Consider the following 17,181-nt stretch of genomic DNA (forward strand, 5'->3'; position numbering starts at 1 on the left):
TCTCGCAATACATTGTTTTAGATTCCGTCTCTCACAGTTGAAGTGTACCTATGATAAAAAATTACAGACCTCTACATGCTTTGTAAGTAGGAAAACCTGCAAAATCGTCAGTGTATCAAATACTTGTTCTCCCCACTGTACGAGAAAAACACAAGAGGATACTAAAGGAAACCCTCTGATTCAAATGAATACGGATCATAAAAAAGTGTTTAATCCCCGTGAAAATTGTTGTACAAAAGCTCAAAATATACTGAATCTTTATGAAGCTTTGTTATTTTGGAATTTCCTTAAGTACTGTGTTTCAGAGTATAGAAAATGTGAGAAGTATTCATCTCCACTGTCAGAGATGGTACATTGCTAATTGTACATAATTTGAAAGTAATCTCTACATTAACGTTCAAAATAGATGTTACTTTTAAACTCCTTTGTCGCCATATTTTTCATGTTCTGAAGGGGGAGCAATGTTTGTATGTTCTCCAATTACCTGTTCAACTGATTCCTTAGCCATCATTTGCAACTAAAATATCACCTTAAATGCAGCAGATTTATTATGCATAACGTACAATTCATTTATTTCAAAACATCCATGTTTATTTGAAACATACCATACACAAAATATTGTTCTCATGCGTAATTTGGGTTTCTCAGGCTGTGACATTGTGCTACGGTAAAATTGGTTAAAGTGCTAAACGTAGAATTCCGCACGTCAATACGTTCCAATATTTCCACATTGTCCGTCTCAATAAATGGCCGTTAATAAAACAACATTTGGAACAAACTCAAAACAACCTCTGGGTGGCAGTATGCGTAACATTTCAAAAAGTTCCTCACACAACTAAGAGTCAATGATACATTTGTTTTCCTTGAAAAGGATTTGACTATAAAATAAGAACGCTCGAGGGAAACAGGCTTTCAGATGAAAAATGAGGCGCATATGACTGAGTAGACATTGAGGGAGGATATACATGTCATCCTGCTTTAAATTAAAATAATCTCCTTTCCAAAAAGCAATTCACATAATGGGATGTGCTGGCTCGCAAAGAATAATTAACCCAGGGATATTATGTCAATCTCGACATATACAGAAAGCATCTTAAAAGCAGACTGTTGCACAAAGGGCCAGTCTTAAATCGGTGGATTTGATTTCAAGACATTAATACTTGCTGTGAACAAAAGCAGATGGGTTATCCGCTAGAACAATGTTTCCCAACTCCAGTCCCCCCAACAGCACACATTTTTGCTCTAGAGAAACTAATTTAGGGATTGATGATTAGGTTGAATCAGGTGTGCTTCTCCAGGGCTACAACAAAAATGTGTGCTGTTGGGAAACACTGCACTGTCTGACGTGTAATATGTTATTGACAGTTGGTCATCTAGTCCTCAAGAAGAAAATACTCCCTTTTTGGATTGGCTGGGCCTGGCTTGCCAGTGGGTGGGCCTAATCCTTCCCAGGCCCACCCATGGCTTCACCCCAGCCCAGTCATGTCATGTGAAATCCATAGACTAGGGCCTAATTTATTTCAATTGGCTAATTGGCCTTATATGAACTGTAACTCAGTAAAATCTTTGAAATTGTTGCGTTTATATTTTTGTTCAGTGGAGTATCACAATATTTTGGGTTCTGATGGGGAACGACAGTTGAACTAAGCTCATGAGGCATTTCTAAGAAATTTCTTCAAGAATGCTTAGATTAGCAACTGAAGGATTCTAGGTTTAAAACTTCAATAACTATAAGGTGCTGAAATACCAACAGCATTCCATTATGAACTATGCAATGAAAACATGTCAAAGAAAACACATTCCACATCTAACGTGAATTAAACAAGATATTGGTGCAGTACAAAGATTTAAACACTTCATTATGATGAAGGTACTATCTTTATATCAATAGGTAAAAGAAAATCCCCCCCCAAAAAAAATTAATAAGAGAAAAACAGATTAAAACAGAGTTTTTGTCCCCCAGAAACAGTAATGTACTGGATCTATCTCCTTGGTATCACAACAATTATTCTGCATACTTCCACTTTTAATAGTTAAAGGAGCTTGGTGAACAATGCTTAAAACTTGACCTAGTAATGATTATGATTGAGCTTTTAGGAAGTTTTATTTATGTCCGCCAATAAGATCACTGATAATTCAACCCAGGAAGTAATTTCCAAGAGCTGAACAAACCATGCCAGTAACTTAAGTCGAACTTTTGGTTTGATTCATCTAAAGCAAAATTCTTTCACTAGGAAGTTTAAGCCTTGAAATGAATGAAGGTCAATAGCTCAGAGAATAGTACAAATATCATCATTCAATTTCAACCAGGTAGATTTTTCATCATCTGCACATGAACATAACAAAATAAAAAATAAAACCCTGTAGTTCATCCCTTTATAAAAAAATTGCTTTAGGATAGTTTGGGCTCGTCTGGTGCTGCTGTGTGGTAGTCGGGGGTGAGGAGCGAGATGGTAGGGTCCTCTTCAGGGTCCTGGTCCTGGGTGAAATACGAGTCCCCCTCCAACTCCAGCAGAGTGGGGAGGTCCGCCCCGCCGTTCTCACTGGTCAATGGGTCAGTCAGTAGCATTGGCTGGGAGGTGTACTGGACCAGCTGCTTCCCTGCTTTAATCAATATATGAAAGCCAAATGAGATTATGATCTCTGAAATATGAAAACACATGAGATTATGATCCTTTCTTGCATAGGGAAAGAAGCATAATTTACATATAATGGCTGAGCATTGCATTATAAAAATCAAGGAAAGTTGGAAGCGTAGAAAAAAAAAAAAAGTTTTATTGACTACTGTAGTTATCTAAACCCCTCAGAGTGATACACTTCCTGTAGTTAGTGTTGATAACTGGAGGTCATTGAGATCGAGTACGTTTAACTTCATTAAGAGTAACCTGAGACAGAGAGAGACATCTATGGAGTGAGTATCCACAGCCCCTTTACACTTTGGAGAACACGGCAAGAAGTGTTAAATTCACAGTGTTAACGTTTTTTTAAAGTCAGATATTTTCAGTTGATTCAACCTTGTACAGTGAGGGGAAAAAAATATTTGATCCCCTGCTGATTTTGTACGTTTGCCCACTGAAAAAGAAATGATCAGTCTATAATTTTAATAGTAGGTTTATTTCTAACAGTGACAGACAGAATAACAACAACAAAATCCAGAAAAACGCATGTCAAAAATGTTATAAATTGATTTGCATTTTAATGAGGGAAATAAGTATTTGACCCCCTCTCAATCAGAAAGATTTCTGGCTCCCAGGTATCTTTTATACAGGTAACGAGCTGAGATTAGGAGCACACTCTTAAAGGGAGTGCTCCTAATCTCAGCTTGTTACCTGTATAAAAGACACCTGTCCACAGAAGCAATCAATCAATCAGATTCCAAACTCTCCACCATGGCCAAGACCAAAGAGCTCTCCAAGGATGTCAGGGACAAGATTGTAGACCTACACAAGGCTGGAATGGGCTACAAGACCATCGCCAAGCAGCTTGGTGCGAGTGGGTGCGATTATTCGCAAATGGAAGAAACTGTAAATCTCCCTCGGCCTGGGGCTCCATGCAAGATCTCACCTCGTGTTGCAATGATCATGAGAACAGTGAGGAATCAGCCCAGAACTACACGGGAGGATCTTGTCAATGATCTCAAGGCAGCTGGGACCATAGTCACCAAGAAAACAATTGGTAACACACTACGCCGTGAAGGACTGAAATCCTGCAGCGCCCGCAAGGTCCCCCTGCTCAAGAAAGCACATATACAGGCCCGTCTGAAGTTTGCCAATGAACATCTGAATGATTCAGAGGAGAACTGGGTGAAAGTGTTGTGGTCAGACCAAAATCGACCTCTTTGGCATCAACTCAACTCGCTGTGTTTGGAGGAGGAGGAATGCTGCCTATGACCCCAAGAACACCATCCCCACCGTCAAACATGGAGATGGAAACATTATGCTTTGGGGGTGTTTTTCTGCTAAGGGGACAGGACAACTTCACCGCATCAAAGGGACGATGGACGGGGCCATGTACCGTCAAATCTTGGGTGAGAACCTCCTTCCCTCAGCCAGGGCATTGAAAATGGGTCGTGTATGGGTATTCCAGCATGACAATGACCCAAAACACACGGCCAAGGCAACAAAGGAGTGGCTCAAGAAGAAGCACATTAAGGTCCTGGAGTGGCCTAGCCAGTCTACAGACCTTAATCCCATAAATCTGTGGAGGGAGCTGAAGGTTCGAGTTGCCAAACGTCAGCCTCAAAACCTTAATGACTTGGAGAAGATCTACAAAGAGGGGTGGGACAAAATCCCTCCTGAGATGTGTGCAAACCTGGTGGCCAACTACAAGAAACGTCTGACCTCTGATTGCCAACAAGGGTTTTGCCACCAAGTACTAAATCATGTTTTGCAGAGGGGTCAAATACTTATTTCCCTCATTAAAATGCAAATCAATTTAACATTTTTGACATGCGTTTTTCTGGATTTTTTTGTTGTTATTCTGTCTCTCACTGTTCAAATAAACCTACAATTAAAATTATAGACTGATCATGTCTTTGTCAGTGGGCAAACGTACAAAATCAGCAGGGGATCAAATACTTTTTTCCATCACTGTATGTAGTGTGAGTAGTATGGTGCTTTTCGGGTGACCTGACCAAATTCACATAGAAATGTGAGTTATACAGTGCATTCGGAAAGTATTCAGACCCCTTGAAGTTTTCCGCATTTTGTTACGTTACAGCCTTATTCTAAAATTGATTAAATTATGTTTTGCCTCATCAATCTACACACAATACCCCATAATGACAAAGCGAAAACAGGTTTTTAGCCATTTTTGCTAATTTATTAAAAATAAAAAACAAATACCTTATTTACATAAGTATTCAGACCCTTCGCTATGAGACGCGAAACTGAGCTCAGGTGCATGCTGTTTCCATTGATCATCCTTCAGATGTTTCTACAACTTAATTGGAGTCCACCTGTGGTAAATTCAATTGATTGGAAATTATTTGGAAAGGCACACCTGTCTATATAAAAAGGTCCCACAGTTGACAGTGTATGTCAGAGCAAAAACCAAGCCATGATGTCGAAGGAACTGTCCGTACAGCTCCCAGACAGGATTGTGTCGAGGCACAGATCTGGGGAAGGGTACCAAAACATTTCTGCAGCATTGAAGGGCCCCAAGAACACAGTGGCCTCCATCATTCTTAAATGGAAGAAGTTTGGAACCACCAAGACTCTTCCTACAGCTGGCCACCCGGCCAAACTGAGCAATCGGGGGAGAAGGGCCTTGGTCAGGGAGGTGACCAAGAACCCGATGGTCACTCTGACAGAGCTCCAGAGTTTCTCTGTGGAGATGGGAGAACCTTCCAGAAGGACAACCATCTCTGCAGCACTCCACCAATCAGGCCTTTATGGTAGAGTGGCCAGACGGAAGCCACTCCTCAGTAAAAGGCACATGACAGCCCACTTGGAGTTTGGCAAAAGGCACCTAAAGGACTCAGACCATGAGAAAAAAGATTATCTGGTCTGATGAAACCAAGATTGAACTCTTTGGCCTGAATGCCAAGCGTCACGTCTGGAGGTACCTGGCACCATCCCTACTGTGAAGCATGGTGGTGGCAGCATCATGCTGTGGGGATGTTTTTCAGCGACAGGGACTGGGAGACTAGTCAGGATCGAGGCAAAGATGAACGGAGCAAAGTACAGAGAGCTCCTTGATGAAAACCTGCTCCAGAGCGCTCAGGACCTCAGACTGGAGCAAAGGTTCACCTTCCAACAGGACAACAACCCTAAGCACACAGCCAAGACAACGCAGGAGTGGATTCGGGACAAGTCTCTGAATGTCCTTGAGTGGCCCAGCCAGAGCCCAGACTTGAACCCAATCGAACATCTCTGGAGAGACCTGAAAATAGCTGTGCAGCGACGCTCCCCATCCAACCTGACAGAGCTTGAGAAGATCTGCAGAGAAGAATGGGAGAAACTCCCCGAATACAGGTGTGCCAAGCTTGTAGCGTCATACCCAAGAAGACCCAAGGCTGTAATTACTGCCAAAGGTGCTTCAAAGTACTGAGTAAAGGGTCTGAATACTTACTTAAATATGAGATTTCAGTTTATTTCTTTATTTTATTTTTGCATAAATGTAAAAAAGAAAGTTTTTGCTCTGTCATTATGGGGTATTGTGTGTAGATTGATGAGGGGGAAAAAACAATTCAATCCATTTTAGAATAAGGCTGTAACGTAACAAAATGTTGAAACAGTCAAGGGGTCTGAATACTTTCCGAATACATTCTCATTGAAAGCAGGTTGGAGAAGCGGTAGCTCCATTCCATGTGCTCTACTTGCCTGCTTCCCATTCTTAAGTTTCGTTTTTTCACAGCTTCAAACAGCTGATAATACAATATTTTTCATTATCGAAAATATATATTTCACAGCGGTTTAAATGGTACAATGATTCTCTGCACTGCTTGTTCTGTCAAACTTAAATTAGGCAAACAGTTTCGAATTTTTCGCAACCAGGAAATGCTATTTCCCAGCATGTTCTGTTGCAGGTCGAATTTTTTTTAAAATTTGTTTGTTTCAATAGCTTTGTTTTTGTACATTGATCGTTATTGATCTTATGGTATCCAAAGATAACATGCATTTTTCTAAACTAACCCAATCTGTAAGTGGTTGGATTTATTGCAGCCGTTAGTATACATGTTCGAGGTAGTCCTTTAAAATTACACCTTCCAGTCTGGCAATCACTTTGACAGCCGGTTGTGGTTGATGTAAAGTTAAGATTGTTGGATGTCCTTCTGGCTGGATTCCATAAGGAATAAGATGTCACGGTAATTGGTGGTAACCTTATCATTCATTCATTTATTCGAATAGCACAGTGGGAAATATGCAAATTAGGCTTTACTCCCTACAGTGTTAAAAGGTAGTAACCTACTAAAGTGAAAATGTACTCCGATTGAGTTGATTGTTCAAAACAACACAGAAAAGTCTAAAATGACATGGGAGTTAATTAAAAACAAGTGTGAAACCTGAGTAGCTTTGACTAAATGGGGGTGGGACCATATAATACCCCAAATGGTGTTGAATTTGACTCCATGGTGGTAGTAGTAGCAGCGGCAGTAGAGTGCGGCAGTAGTAGTAGTAGTAGTAGTATTAGTAGTAGTATTAGAAGTAGTAGAAGCGGCAGTAGTAGTAGTAGCAGCAGTATTAGTAGTAGTATTAGAAGTAGTAGCAGTAGTAGTATCACCAGCAGCCTTAGTAGCAGTAGCAGCATCAGCAGCAATAGTAGTAGTAGCAGTAGTAGCAATTATGTAGTAGCAGCAGTAGCAGCAGTATTGTAGCAGTAGAAGCAGTATTGTAGTAGTAGCAGCAGTATTGTAGTAGTAGTAGTAGTATTGTTGTAGTATCAGTATTGTAGTAGTAGTAGTATCAGTATTGTAGTAGTAGCAGCAGTATTTTAGTAGTAGTAGTAGTAGTAGTAGTAGTAGTAGTAGCAGCAGTATTGTAGTAGTAGTAGCAGTATTGTAGTAGTAGTAGTAGCAGTATTGTAGTAGTAGTAGTAGCAGTAGTATTGTAGTAGTAGCAGTATTGTAGTAGCAGTATTGTAGTATTAGCAGTATTGTTGTAGTAGTAGCAGTATTGTAGTAGTAGTATTGTAGTAGCAGTATTGTAGTAGCAGTAGCACACGGTCACTCCCATTAAACAATAGATAAAAGTGAAATGCAAAAATGCATAGTCAGCATGATATAGAGTATATTAGGAGTTCTTACCGGTGTAGTCATCACTCCTCTCAGCCCCTTTAGGTGGATCTGATGAAAGCAAGTCCTGGATCTAGAAAAACAGCGGGGCCACAGTGTGAGACACTTTCACTTATTTCATGAACAAAATAAAAGGATGTGTAAGACATTCCCCTTGCCCTGCTACGGCAGTGGGTCTATATCCATACCCCTTCCAAAGACTCCCCTCTGGCAAACGGTTCAGGTCAATCACAACCAAAACCTCACGCCACCTGACCAGCGTCTTCGCCCGTACCGTGGCCCTCACCAACCGGTCCACAGTGATCTTCTCATCCATGGACTACAGTATGCATGGTTTACCATTCATCTACAGACTATGCACCCCGCACTTTCATAGAACTGCACATTGCTCTTTGCACTCAAAATGTACACCATCCAGATTGTACGTACACAATGAACACCAAGCTATCCCGCTCCAGCCCTTTGGCATGGACTGAACCTTATATATTAACCTTATTGCACATAAACTTGTAAAGTGCTTTATTTACACAGTGTACAAAACATTAAGAACACCCCTCATTTTGCACTCAGAACAGCCTTAATTCGTCGGGGTATGGACTCTACAAGGTGTCTAAAGCATTCCACAGGGATGCTGGCCCATGTTGACGCCAATGCTTCCCACAGTTGTGTCAAGTTAGTTGGATGTCTTTTGGGTGGTGGACCATTCTTGATACACACGGAAAACTGTTAAGCGTGAAAAACCCAGCAGCTTTGCAATTCTTGAAACAGACTGGTGCGCCTGGCGCCTACTACCATACCCTGTTCAAAGGCACTTAAATATTTTGTCTTGCCCATTCACCCTCTGTATGGCACACATACACAATCCATGTCTCAATTGTCTCAAGGCTTACAAATCCTTCTTTAACTTGTCACCTCCCCTTCATCTACACTGATTGAAATGGATTTAACACGTGACATCAATAATGGACCATAGCTTTCACCTGGTCAGTCTATGTCATGGAAAGAGCAGGTGTTCATAATGTTTTGTACAGTCAGTGTATACATCTGTTTGCGCAACTCATAATGTAGCTTATAGTGTAGTCTGTAGATTTTAGCTTGGTGTTCATTGTGTACATAATGTGGATTGTGTAAATTCTATGTCTATATATGTTGTCTGTATATTCTGTTTATTTTCTGTCTGTATATTCTGTTTATTGTCGCAGCACCATTTCACCGAGTCAAATTCTTGTACATGCACATGTATTTGGCAAATAAAGGTGATTTTGATTCTGTCTAACTTACACTGTCAAGGCTCTCCAGGTCGAATTCAGAGCCAGGCAGGGAAGAACTGAAGAACTGAAAGACAAGTAGTGGTAGAAAACGTTATTATCCCCTGGGGTTTCAGTTGAACCAGATTAACAAAAACAAGAGACACACAGGAGGAATTAGACAATATACACATGAATCATAACTTCAGTTGAATCTAGTCATTGTCACCACTCACACCAGGTTGACCACCAACCATCATCCTTCACAAAGCCACAGTCCCTTCAAAACACACCATCACCTATCAATTCCCAGCAGCAGAGTGACAAACCTCACTGCAAATTCAAATCTGACCGGTCAGTGTCCCACACAGGAAATGCCTCGGCATACTGTTGTCGGGACAGAAAAAAAGTAGCCCGATGTTGATCTGGTCCCACAAACAGAACTGGGATCAGGCTAAGAAAAAGGCACAACTTACTTCAAAGACGGGTGAGGACTCGAAATTGATGGACTGCGCGTTCAGGATAGTCTGGAGGTTTTCCAGGCCGTTGTCGATGCTGTCCAAATGGTCACTCAGCTCACTCCTACACCAAAGCGCAAAGAAACAAAACATGGTTCATATTCATCTTTGAAGATCTCCCTGACTAAACACACACATTAAAGCAAATTAGCTGTTTAAAACTAACGGTAGTAAAATCAACCAACAACTTGTTTCACTTGAGCCGCAGACGCCATTGGAACAGCGCTGAGTGGGCTGTGAGCCTGATGCCCAGAAAGTGGAATAGTCTGCCTATAGCGTACTGTTCACTGGGCCTGCCACATTAAAACCCACTCACAGAATGATTGCCCTTTGACCTAAATGGAGGATAGCCTATGGGGTTGAGCAGTATGCAGTTAGATTAACATTTGGACAAACCGTGCTGAATCAGCTGTTTTTTCAAGCCCATGCGTGTTCAAAACACTGGTGTTGAAAACCTTATCGATAATCAATAATGACGCTCTCAGTTGGTGCCAAATACTGAGAAGCACCATCCGTTTGTAGACCCAGAGAAAATGTTGTTATATCCCGGGATATGGTAAATGATTAGAAATGATACCATTATACAACATATTTGCTCAATAGATACACAAATCACTTTGTTAATTTATTTTATTACAGACCACACGGGCTTGAACGTTAGTTCTGGGCTTGGTGCCGGCGGCAATGACAGGTACAGCAGCGTCAATCAAGCATTCTGGGGGAGGACAACACAACAGGGTTTGTGGGCCAACTGAAATGCTAACCCTGGGATAGGTCTGAGGTGTAGAGACGAGGAGGGTCTGGGGAAGAGGCGAGACACCTCTGACGTCTGTGTAGAACTGAAAAGATAAAAGAAGAACAGCTGGAGAGAGGGCAGAGCACTACTACTACTACACCATAGGTTGACTACAGCCCAGGGATGGGGATCACATGGGCTACTCTGCTTCCCATTGGCTGAAAAGGAGAATAGTAAGCATTGGGATCACAGGAAGAGAGACGTTGATTGGCTTAAAAAAAGGAATCCTGTCTAAATTGTCTAACAATTTTTTATTGTATCAAGAGTAAGATTTCGATAAAACAACAAACACTTTCTCATCTCAACAGTGACACAGAAACTGTGTCATTGACTGAGACAACATCCCCCCACCCCCAAAAAATAGGTAAAAAATCATTAGAGGTTGCTTGGGTATGAGCTGAAAACTAATCTCTCTAATGTATCATCAACCCATACATCTACATGAAGATAGATGAGCAGATTAAGATGCATTAGTTTGATTAAACATTGAGCAGCTTTATTACGTACCGTTAGAAGCAACAGGCAGGATCCTAAAACTCAAACGCCAAGATGAAATGCAACAAATCAACAGAACTATGTCTAAAATGCAGGAGTCCATGTTTGGTTTGAAAGAATTAGCTAAGTCTCTGAAGTGTATACTTAGCAATACTCGGGACTAGCCAGTGAGGTTGTTTATGTAGAGCCTGTTGAATGATGGTGCTTATTAAACTAGCATAAAGCGCTAACAGCTGCCTAATCTGTTTATCAGTGGAGGAGCTGCTTAGCGTCGCTAGCACATCCTCCTGATGCAATGTGACGTGATACACACAGAGATGGTGGCGCATGGGGAGAAGCATAGGGCATTAGGCTGGCTGCAGACGTCGACTGGCATGGGCCGACTGATTATAAAGGCAATGAAAGGCTAGTGTGATGCAAGTGGATCGTAATTGATGGACACCGCAGTGTGTTGCAGCAAATTAGATTTACAAGGTGTCTTAAGTGAACAAAAAAAAAAAACTTTTTAGGGTAGAGGCGGAGGACTAAGCTTATTGTGGTCATCTCTGTTGCAAGGTGCTACGTGGGAGGGGCTGAGGGACAGACTGTCAGTGGGACCTGGTCACGGTGACGTCATCTGGGGATCACTCACTTGTCTAGACAGGCGAGGCTGAGACACTTCTGCTCCGTAGGGGTCGTGGGGGCGGGGGAGGCGTTAGGCTCGTTGCTCTCCTGCAGGATGGAGTTGATGAAGGTGATGGGGGACAGGGGCGTGTCTACCTGTACCCCTGCCCCCCCGATCACAGCCTCGGCCGGACACACCTCCTCCAACACGTGACTGAATGGCTCCTCCTTTATGTGGACCAATGGGCTCGTGCTGAAGACAGGAAGAGAAATGGGTTATGGACATTTTGTTTATTCGTGCATAGTTGGTATAGGGTCAGGAGTCGTTCCTGAATTCTGACCACCTGATTTGATCAGGATAAAACTATAGGCCCTAGTTTCTTGATGTTTTCCTGGTCAGGTCATGTGGTCAGAAAATAAAAGTAGATTTTTGAAAAAAATATATAAAAAAGAACAGTTGGTTGTTGAAATGAGGCAAGCTCACTAACCTTTCCTCTATCCACTCATTGGTGACCTCCACAGGGCTGGCCTGAGCCAGGTCAGTGACATCTGAGATGATGGGGCCGTTAAGTGAAGACTCCGCCGTGAAGAGACCTGTACTGGTGAATGGTGCGCCCGAGGGCTGGGAGGAGGACACACATTCACAAGTATACTAAAGCTGCCCTGACATCCTAACAAGATCAGTTACGTAACACAGGCTTAATAACATTACACCTTTCTTAGTGGCGCTCCAGCGACCACACCTCTCTGAATGCATTACCTCTGGCTAGTTAAGAGCCTTAAAAAGTGACTTACAGTAGCTAAATTCTCATGTCTGAGATATGAGTTAGCCGTCACACTTTTGGGTAACTTACCTCACTAGCCTAAATCAAAACATGCCTTACAAATCTGTCAATTGTAAAGTACAGCTGTAAGCAATAGCATCATTTGGCCTAAATACATAACTGTGAATTCAATCAGCCTGTGATCCCCCCCAACTCACAATACACAAAGAGCGCTTTCTATCTGCTATAACTACAGTATGTCAAGAGTGCAGGCCTGTTGTTCCATTTCTACCACCGGGAGGTGCCAAGCTAGGCTAGGTTCCCGGAGATGGTGAACTCACAGAGATCGCGGAAGAGGCCTGCAGCGAAGCCTGAAGGTGTTCCAGAGAGTACTGCCTGCTGAACTTGGGCATGGAGTGGGCGGAGCTGCTGTCGTTCAGCATCAGGGGACTGTAGCACCATAGAGAGGAGACGAGAGTCAGACAAACGCCCTTTAAAAAAGGGACCACTATTTGAGTGAATGCGAGTTAGCTATTCTAAATTACTCGCATCTTTCTCTTCAGCCCCAGGACTCTGTTGGACTGCACCAGGGTCAACAGGAACTGGATGAGCTGTGGGAGACATAGGCACAGTAAACAGTAGGGCAGGGCGATATGGACAAAAAAACATTTCACAATAACGATAAATAGAATGTTAGGTTTATAACATTAATGTGCACTGGTTAGCCTACTTTTATATATTACACTGATGCTGCTGTTGCTACTGCCACTACTACTGAATGTTGTAACTATCAATTGTACCGTTAGCATAGCCCATATTATCAGACATTTCAAACTTCACATTTCTCTAGTACAGGCTACTTATCGTCAATTTCGATATCAATAAAATGGCCTCGGTAAATGGTTGGTACGGTCTGTGTTGATAATGTTCGGTTTATGGTCCCAGCTCTAGTTAGCAGGAAATCAGGCCTCCCGAGTGGCGCAGTGGTCTAATGCACTGCAGTGCTTGAGGCGTCACTACAGATCCGGGTTCGATCCCGGGCTGTGTCGCAGCCGGCCGCGACCGGGAGACCCATGAGGTGATGCACAATTGGCCCAGTGTCGTCCGGGTTAGGGGAGGGTTTGGCCGGCCGGGACGTCCTTGTCCCATCGCGCTCTAGCGACTCCTGTGGCGGGCCGGGCGCATGCACGCTGACACGGTCACCAGTTGTACGGTGTTTCCTCCGACACATTGGTGTGGCTGGCTTCCGGGTTAAGCGAGCAGTGTGTCAAGAAGAAGTGCGGCTTGGCAGGGTCGTGTTTCGGAGGACGCATGGTTCTCGACCTTCGCCTCTCCCGAGTCCGTACGGGAGTTGCAGCGATGGGACAAAACTGTAACTACCAATTGGATACCACGGAATTGGGGAGTAAAAGAGGTAAAAAGTAAAATAATAAAACAAATATTACAAAAAATAATTACATTTACATTTTAGTCATTTAGCAGACGCTCTTATCCAGAGCGACTTGCATATTTTATTTTTTTATACTGGCCCCCCGTGGGAATCGAACCCACAACCCTGGCATTGCAAACATCATGCTCTATCAACTGAGCTACATCCCTGCCAGCCATTCCCTCCCCTACCCTGGACGACACTGGGCCAATTGTGCGCCGCCCATGAGTCTCCCGGTCGCGGCCGGCTGCGACAGGGCCTGGATTCAAACCAGGATCTCTAGTGGCACAGTTAGCACTGCGATGCAGTGCCTTAGACCACTGCGCCACTCAGGAGTACATGTTGTAACTATCAATTGTACCGTTAGCATAGCCCATATTATCAGACATTTCAAACTTCACATTTCTCTAGTACAGGCTACTTATCGTCAATTTCTATATCAATAAAATGGCCTCGGTAAATGGTTGGTACGGTCTGTGTTGATAATGTTCGGTTTCCCTCCCCTACCCTGGACGACAGGGTAACAGATAACAAAAGTTAGAAGGAAATGTGTTGATTTACACTGAACAAAAATATAAATGCAACATGTAAAGTGTTTGTCCCATGTTTCATGAGCTGAAATAAAACATCTCAGAAATTTTTCATACGCAAAAAATGCTTATTTCTCTCCTATTTTATTCACACATTTATTTCCATCCCTGTTAGTGAGCATTTCTCCTTTGCCAAGATAATCCATCCACCTGACAGGTGTGGCATATCAAGAAGCTGATTAAACAGCATGATCATTACACAGGTGCACCTTGTGCTGGGGACAATAAAAGGCCACTTTACAATGTGCAGTTTTGTCACACAACACAATGCCACAGATGTCTCAAGTTTTGAGGGAGCGTGCAATTGGCATGCTGACTGCAGGAATGTCCACCAGAGCTGTTGCCAGAGAATTTACTGTTCATTTCTCTACCATAAGCTGCCTCCGTCATTTAACAGAATTTGGCAGTACTTCCAACCAGCCTCACAACTGCAGACCATGTTGCACCACACCAACCCAGGATCTCCACATCCAGCTTCTTCACCTGCGGGATCGTCTGAGGGGGGGGTGCTGAGCAATATTTCTGTCTGTAATAAATCCCTTTTGTAGGGAAAAACAAATTCTGATTGGCTGGGCCTGGCTCCTCAGTGGGTACACCCCTGCCCAGTCATGTGAAATCCATAGATTAGGGTCAAATGAATTTATTTCAATTGACTGGTTTCCATTTATGAACTGTAAACTCAGTAAAATCTTTGAAATTGTTGCATGTTGCGTTTTATATTTTTGTTCAGTATATCAGACAATTTAAAAATGATACATATACAGCCACACACCAACGTAATGATAGCACACGTATTCAAAATCATTGACGATGACAACAACAAATAGTCTACGACTTATTTTCATTGTGAACGTCATTCAAAGAGTTATCACATGAACTACTATGTTACCATAGCATAGAAGAGCCTACTTATTCTGGGTGGTCAGAGCAGCGGCAGGTACCGTGCCTGTCTTTTACCTTGTTGACGACTTTCTGTTGCTGGGCGTGTTTCTGTCGGAGGCAGGCCACCTCTCTCCACAGAGTTGCATTCTCACTGGACAGAGAAAGGGGATACTCGTTTACAGATCAATACATCCACACAGAAAAAAACATCTATTGAATTTTTAATGGAATACTTTATTACATTTCATTTTAATAATATAATAATAATATAATAATAATATATAATAATATAATAATAATAATAATATGCCATTTAGCAGACGCTTTTATCCAAAGCGACTTACAGTCATGTGTGCATACATTTTTGTGTATGGGTGGTCCCGGGGATCGAACCCACTACCCTGGCGTTACAAGCGCCGTGCTCTACCAGCTGAGCTACAGAGGACCACGCACATTTCCCTTCCATTCCCAAACCCATGACATCCTCTTTGTGTAATGTCATGGATGCTTGCTACAATGACATCAGTCCTTGACATTGTGATGTTGTTTCCTACATCAAAAGTTGAATAGCCCAATAACCCGTTGCAAAGCATAATTGAAATAAAGAAAAGAAAAGAATCTCAGAACAGCACGTCATCCCTAATGGACCTGAATGTAGCCAAGATGGAGGAAGGGCAGAGGGCAGAGGGCAAGGGCTCAGGCTCTCACCTTTAAGACACCCCCCCAACCCATACTATGGAACGCCTATCGAGGCACAGCAGATTTTCTACTGTACTGGTAAAGATTTGAGGAATACTTCAGGCCGTTTATTTAGCTAAGTTAATGGCTATTGAAAGATCTTAGTGTGCTGTGTTTATTCAGCTTTTTTAGTGCAGTCTATAAAGCCCTGCCCCTCCACCTGGCTCTTAAAGCCTGGCTCCTCAGACTCTGGTTAAGCTGCTTTGTAGGTGTGCTCATAGGCCTGATTCATCCATACACATGGCTCACATTAAATTACATGCCCTGGACTCAGACAACACCTAGCCCGGTCCCAGATCTATCTGTGCTGTCCTGCAATCTCCTATGGTCTCTGTCCCACTGGAGTTGGCAAAACAGAGCAAACAGTTCTAAGAACAGGCTAGACAACACATTGGTGAAATATGTCAGATTGAGTCTTCCGGCTCCATCACAAAATACTTAAGAATCAGAACCATCTTTATGTGCAAAGTACATTGACATGTACTAGGAATTTGACCTGGTGAAACGATGCTGCCACAATAAACAGAATATACATTTTAGATATTTCTGAGTTTGTTTAGCATTTTAGGTTTACGTCTTGATGAATGCTACTCTCAAATTCAACTATTCTAGACCATAAAAATTAAAATCAACATTAGGCTTAGCTTCGAGGACAAAATGAAATGAAAAATACATTTGCTGATAATCATAGCTTAGGCTTTACATCCTGGCATTGTTAAGGAGTAACGCGTGTTAACCTTAAGAACCTCCAGCACACAGATGTGATATTAAAACCGAGACCGAACGAGGGTTGAAGGACCTGTCTACTGGGGGTGCCATCTGAGTGCTACAGGGCCTTCATACTTCCAGTAAAGAGAGGTCCTGTATCAGTGGTCTCTGTTGCCTTGTAAACCCACTCTGCCCTGTAAAAGCAGGCTGCGCTGGAAAAGCCCACCATCTGTGCTGACCTCCCTGTGGGGCAGATGAAAAGGGATTTACAGGGTCAGGTGTGGATTCCTCCAAGTGGATTGGGGTCATCATTGCCCCCCCCCCCACCAACCCACCATAGACCCCAACCCGAAACACCACTCTGACCAATACTGAGGGGTTATTTGACATGTGAACGGGATCAGATCATTGGAACCATCCATTTACTTTTTGGAGTGTCAGATTTGTTCTAGGGTCAGAGGGGAGGAGGAATGTGGTAATAGAGAACAATCCGTTTTTTTCTAAGAAAGCGTGCGAGCCACCCACCTCGGATGATGGACAGCCATCATTCTTGAGTGACATATCTTAATCTAAAGATATGAATCAAATAGGCAAGTTGGATTAAAACAGATGATTGGATAAAACAAGATAAATAATCCCATCTCCTATTCTAAGAGGACATTGTGAGAAACATGGA

The 17,181-nt window shown here is 42.6% G+C and overlaps 1 protein-coding gene across 4 annotated transcripts in view; it reads right to left on the bottom strand.

The window, feature by feature from the left end:
• Positions 1-1,590: 1,590 nt before the first annotated feature.
• LOC121586765 (heat shock factor protein 1) overlaps positions 1,591-17,181 on the bottom strand; it is a 28,329-nt gene continuing 12,738 nt past the window's right edge. For 2 of the 4 annotated variants that reach the window (XM_041903736.2, XM_041903733.2), the window contains exons 5-14: positions 15,135-15,210; positions 12,708-12,769; positions 12,500-12,608; positions 11,883-12,016; positions 11,423-11,647; positions 10,265-10,339; positions 9,459-9,564; positions 9,017-9,070; positions 7,748-7,808; positions 1,591-2,604 (exon numbers count right to left, since the gene is read on the bottom strand). In XM_041903736.2, coding sequence (XP_041759670.1) covers positions 2,393-2,604; positions 7,748-7,808; positions 9,017-9,070; positions 9,459-9,564; positions 10,265-10,339; positions 11,423-11,647; positions 11,883-12,016; positions 12,500-12,608; positions 12,708-12,769; positions 15,135-15,210 — 1,114 coding nt within the window. In that variant the 3' untranslated portion in view covers positions 1,591-2,392. The remainder of the gene's footprint in view (positions 2,605-7,747; positions 7,809-9,016; positions 9,071-9,458; positions 9,565-10,264; positions 10,340-11,422; positions 11,648-11,882; positions 12,017-12,499; positions 12,609-12,707; positions 12,770-15,134; positions 15,211-17,181) is intronic. The other 2 variants (XM_041903734.2, XM_041903735.2) reach the window with 2 other exon arrangements.

Source organism: Coregonus clupeaformis, chromosome 17, assembly GCF_020615455.1.
Source record: "Coregonus clupeaformis isolate EN_2021a chromosome 17, ASM2061545v1, whole genome shotgun sequence".
Lineage (NCBI taxonomy): Eukaryota > Metazoa > Chordata > Actinopteri > Salmoniformes > Salmonidae > Coregonus > Coregonus clupeaformis.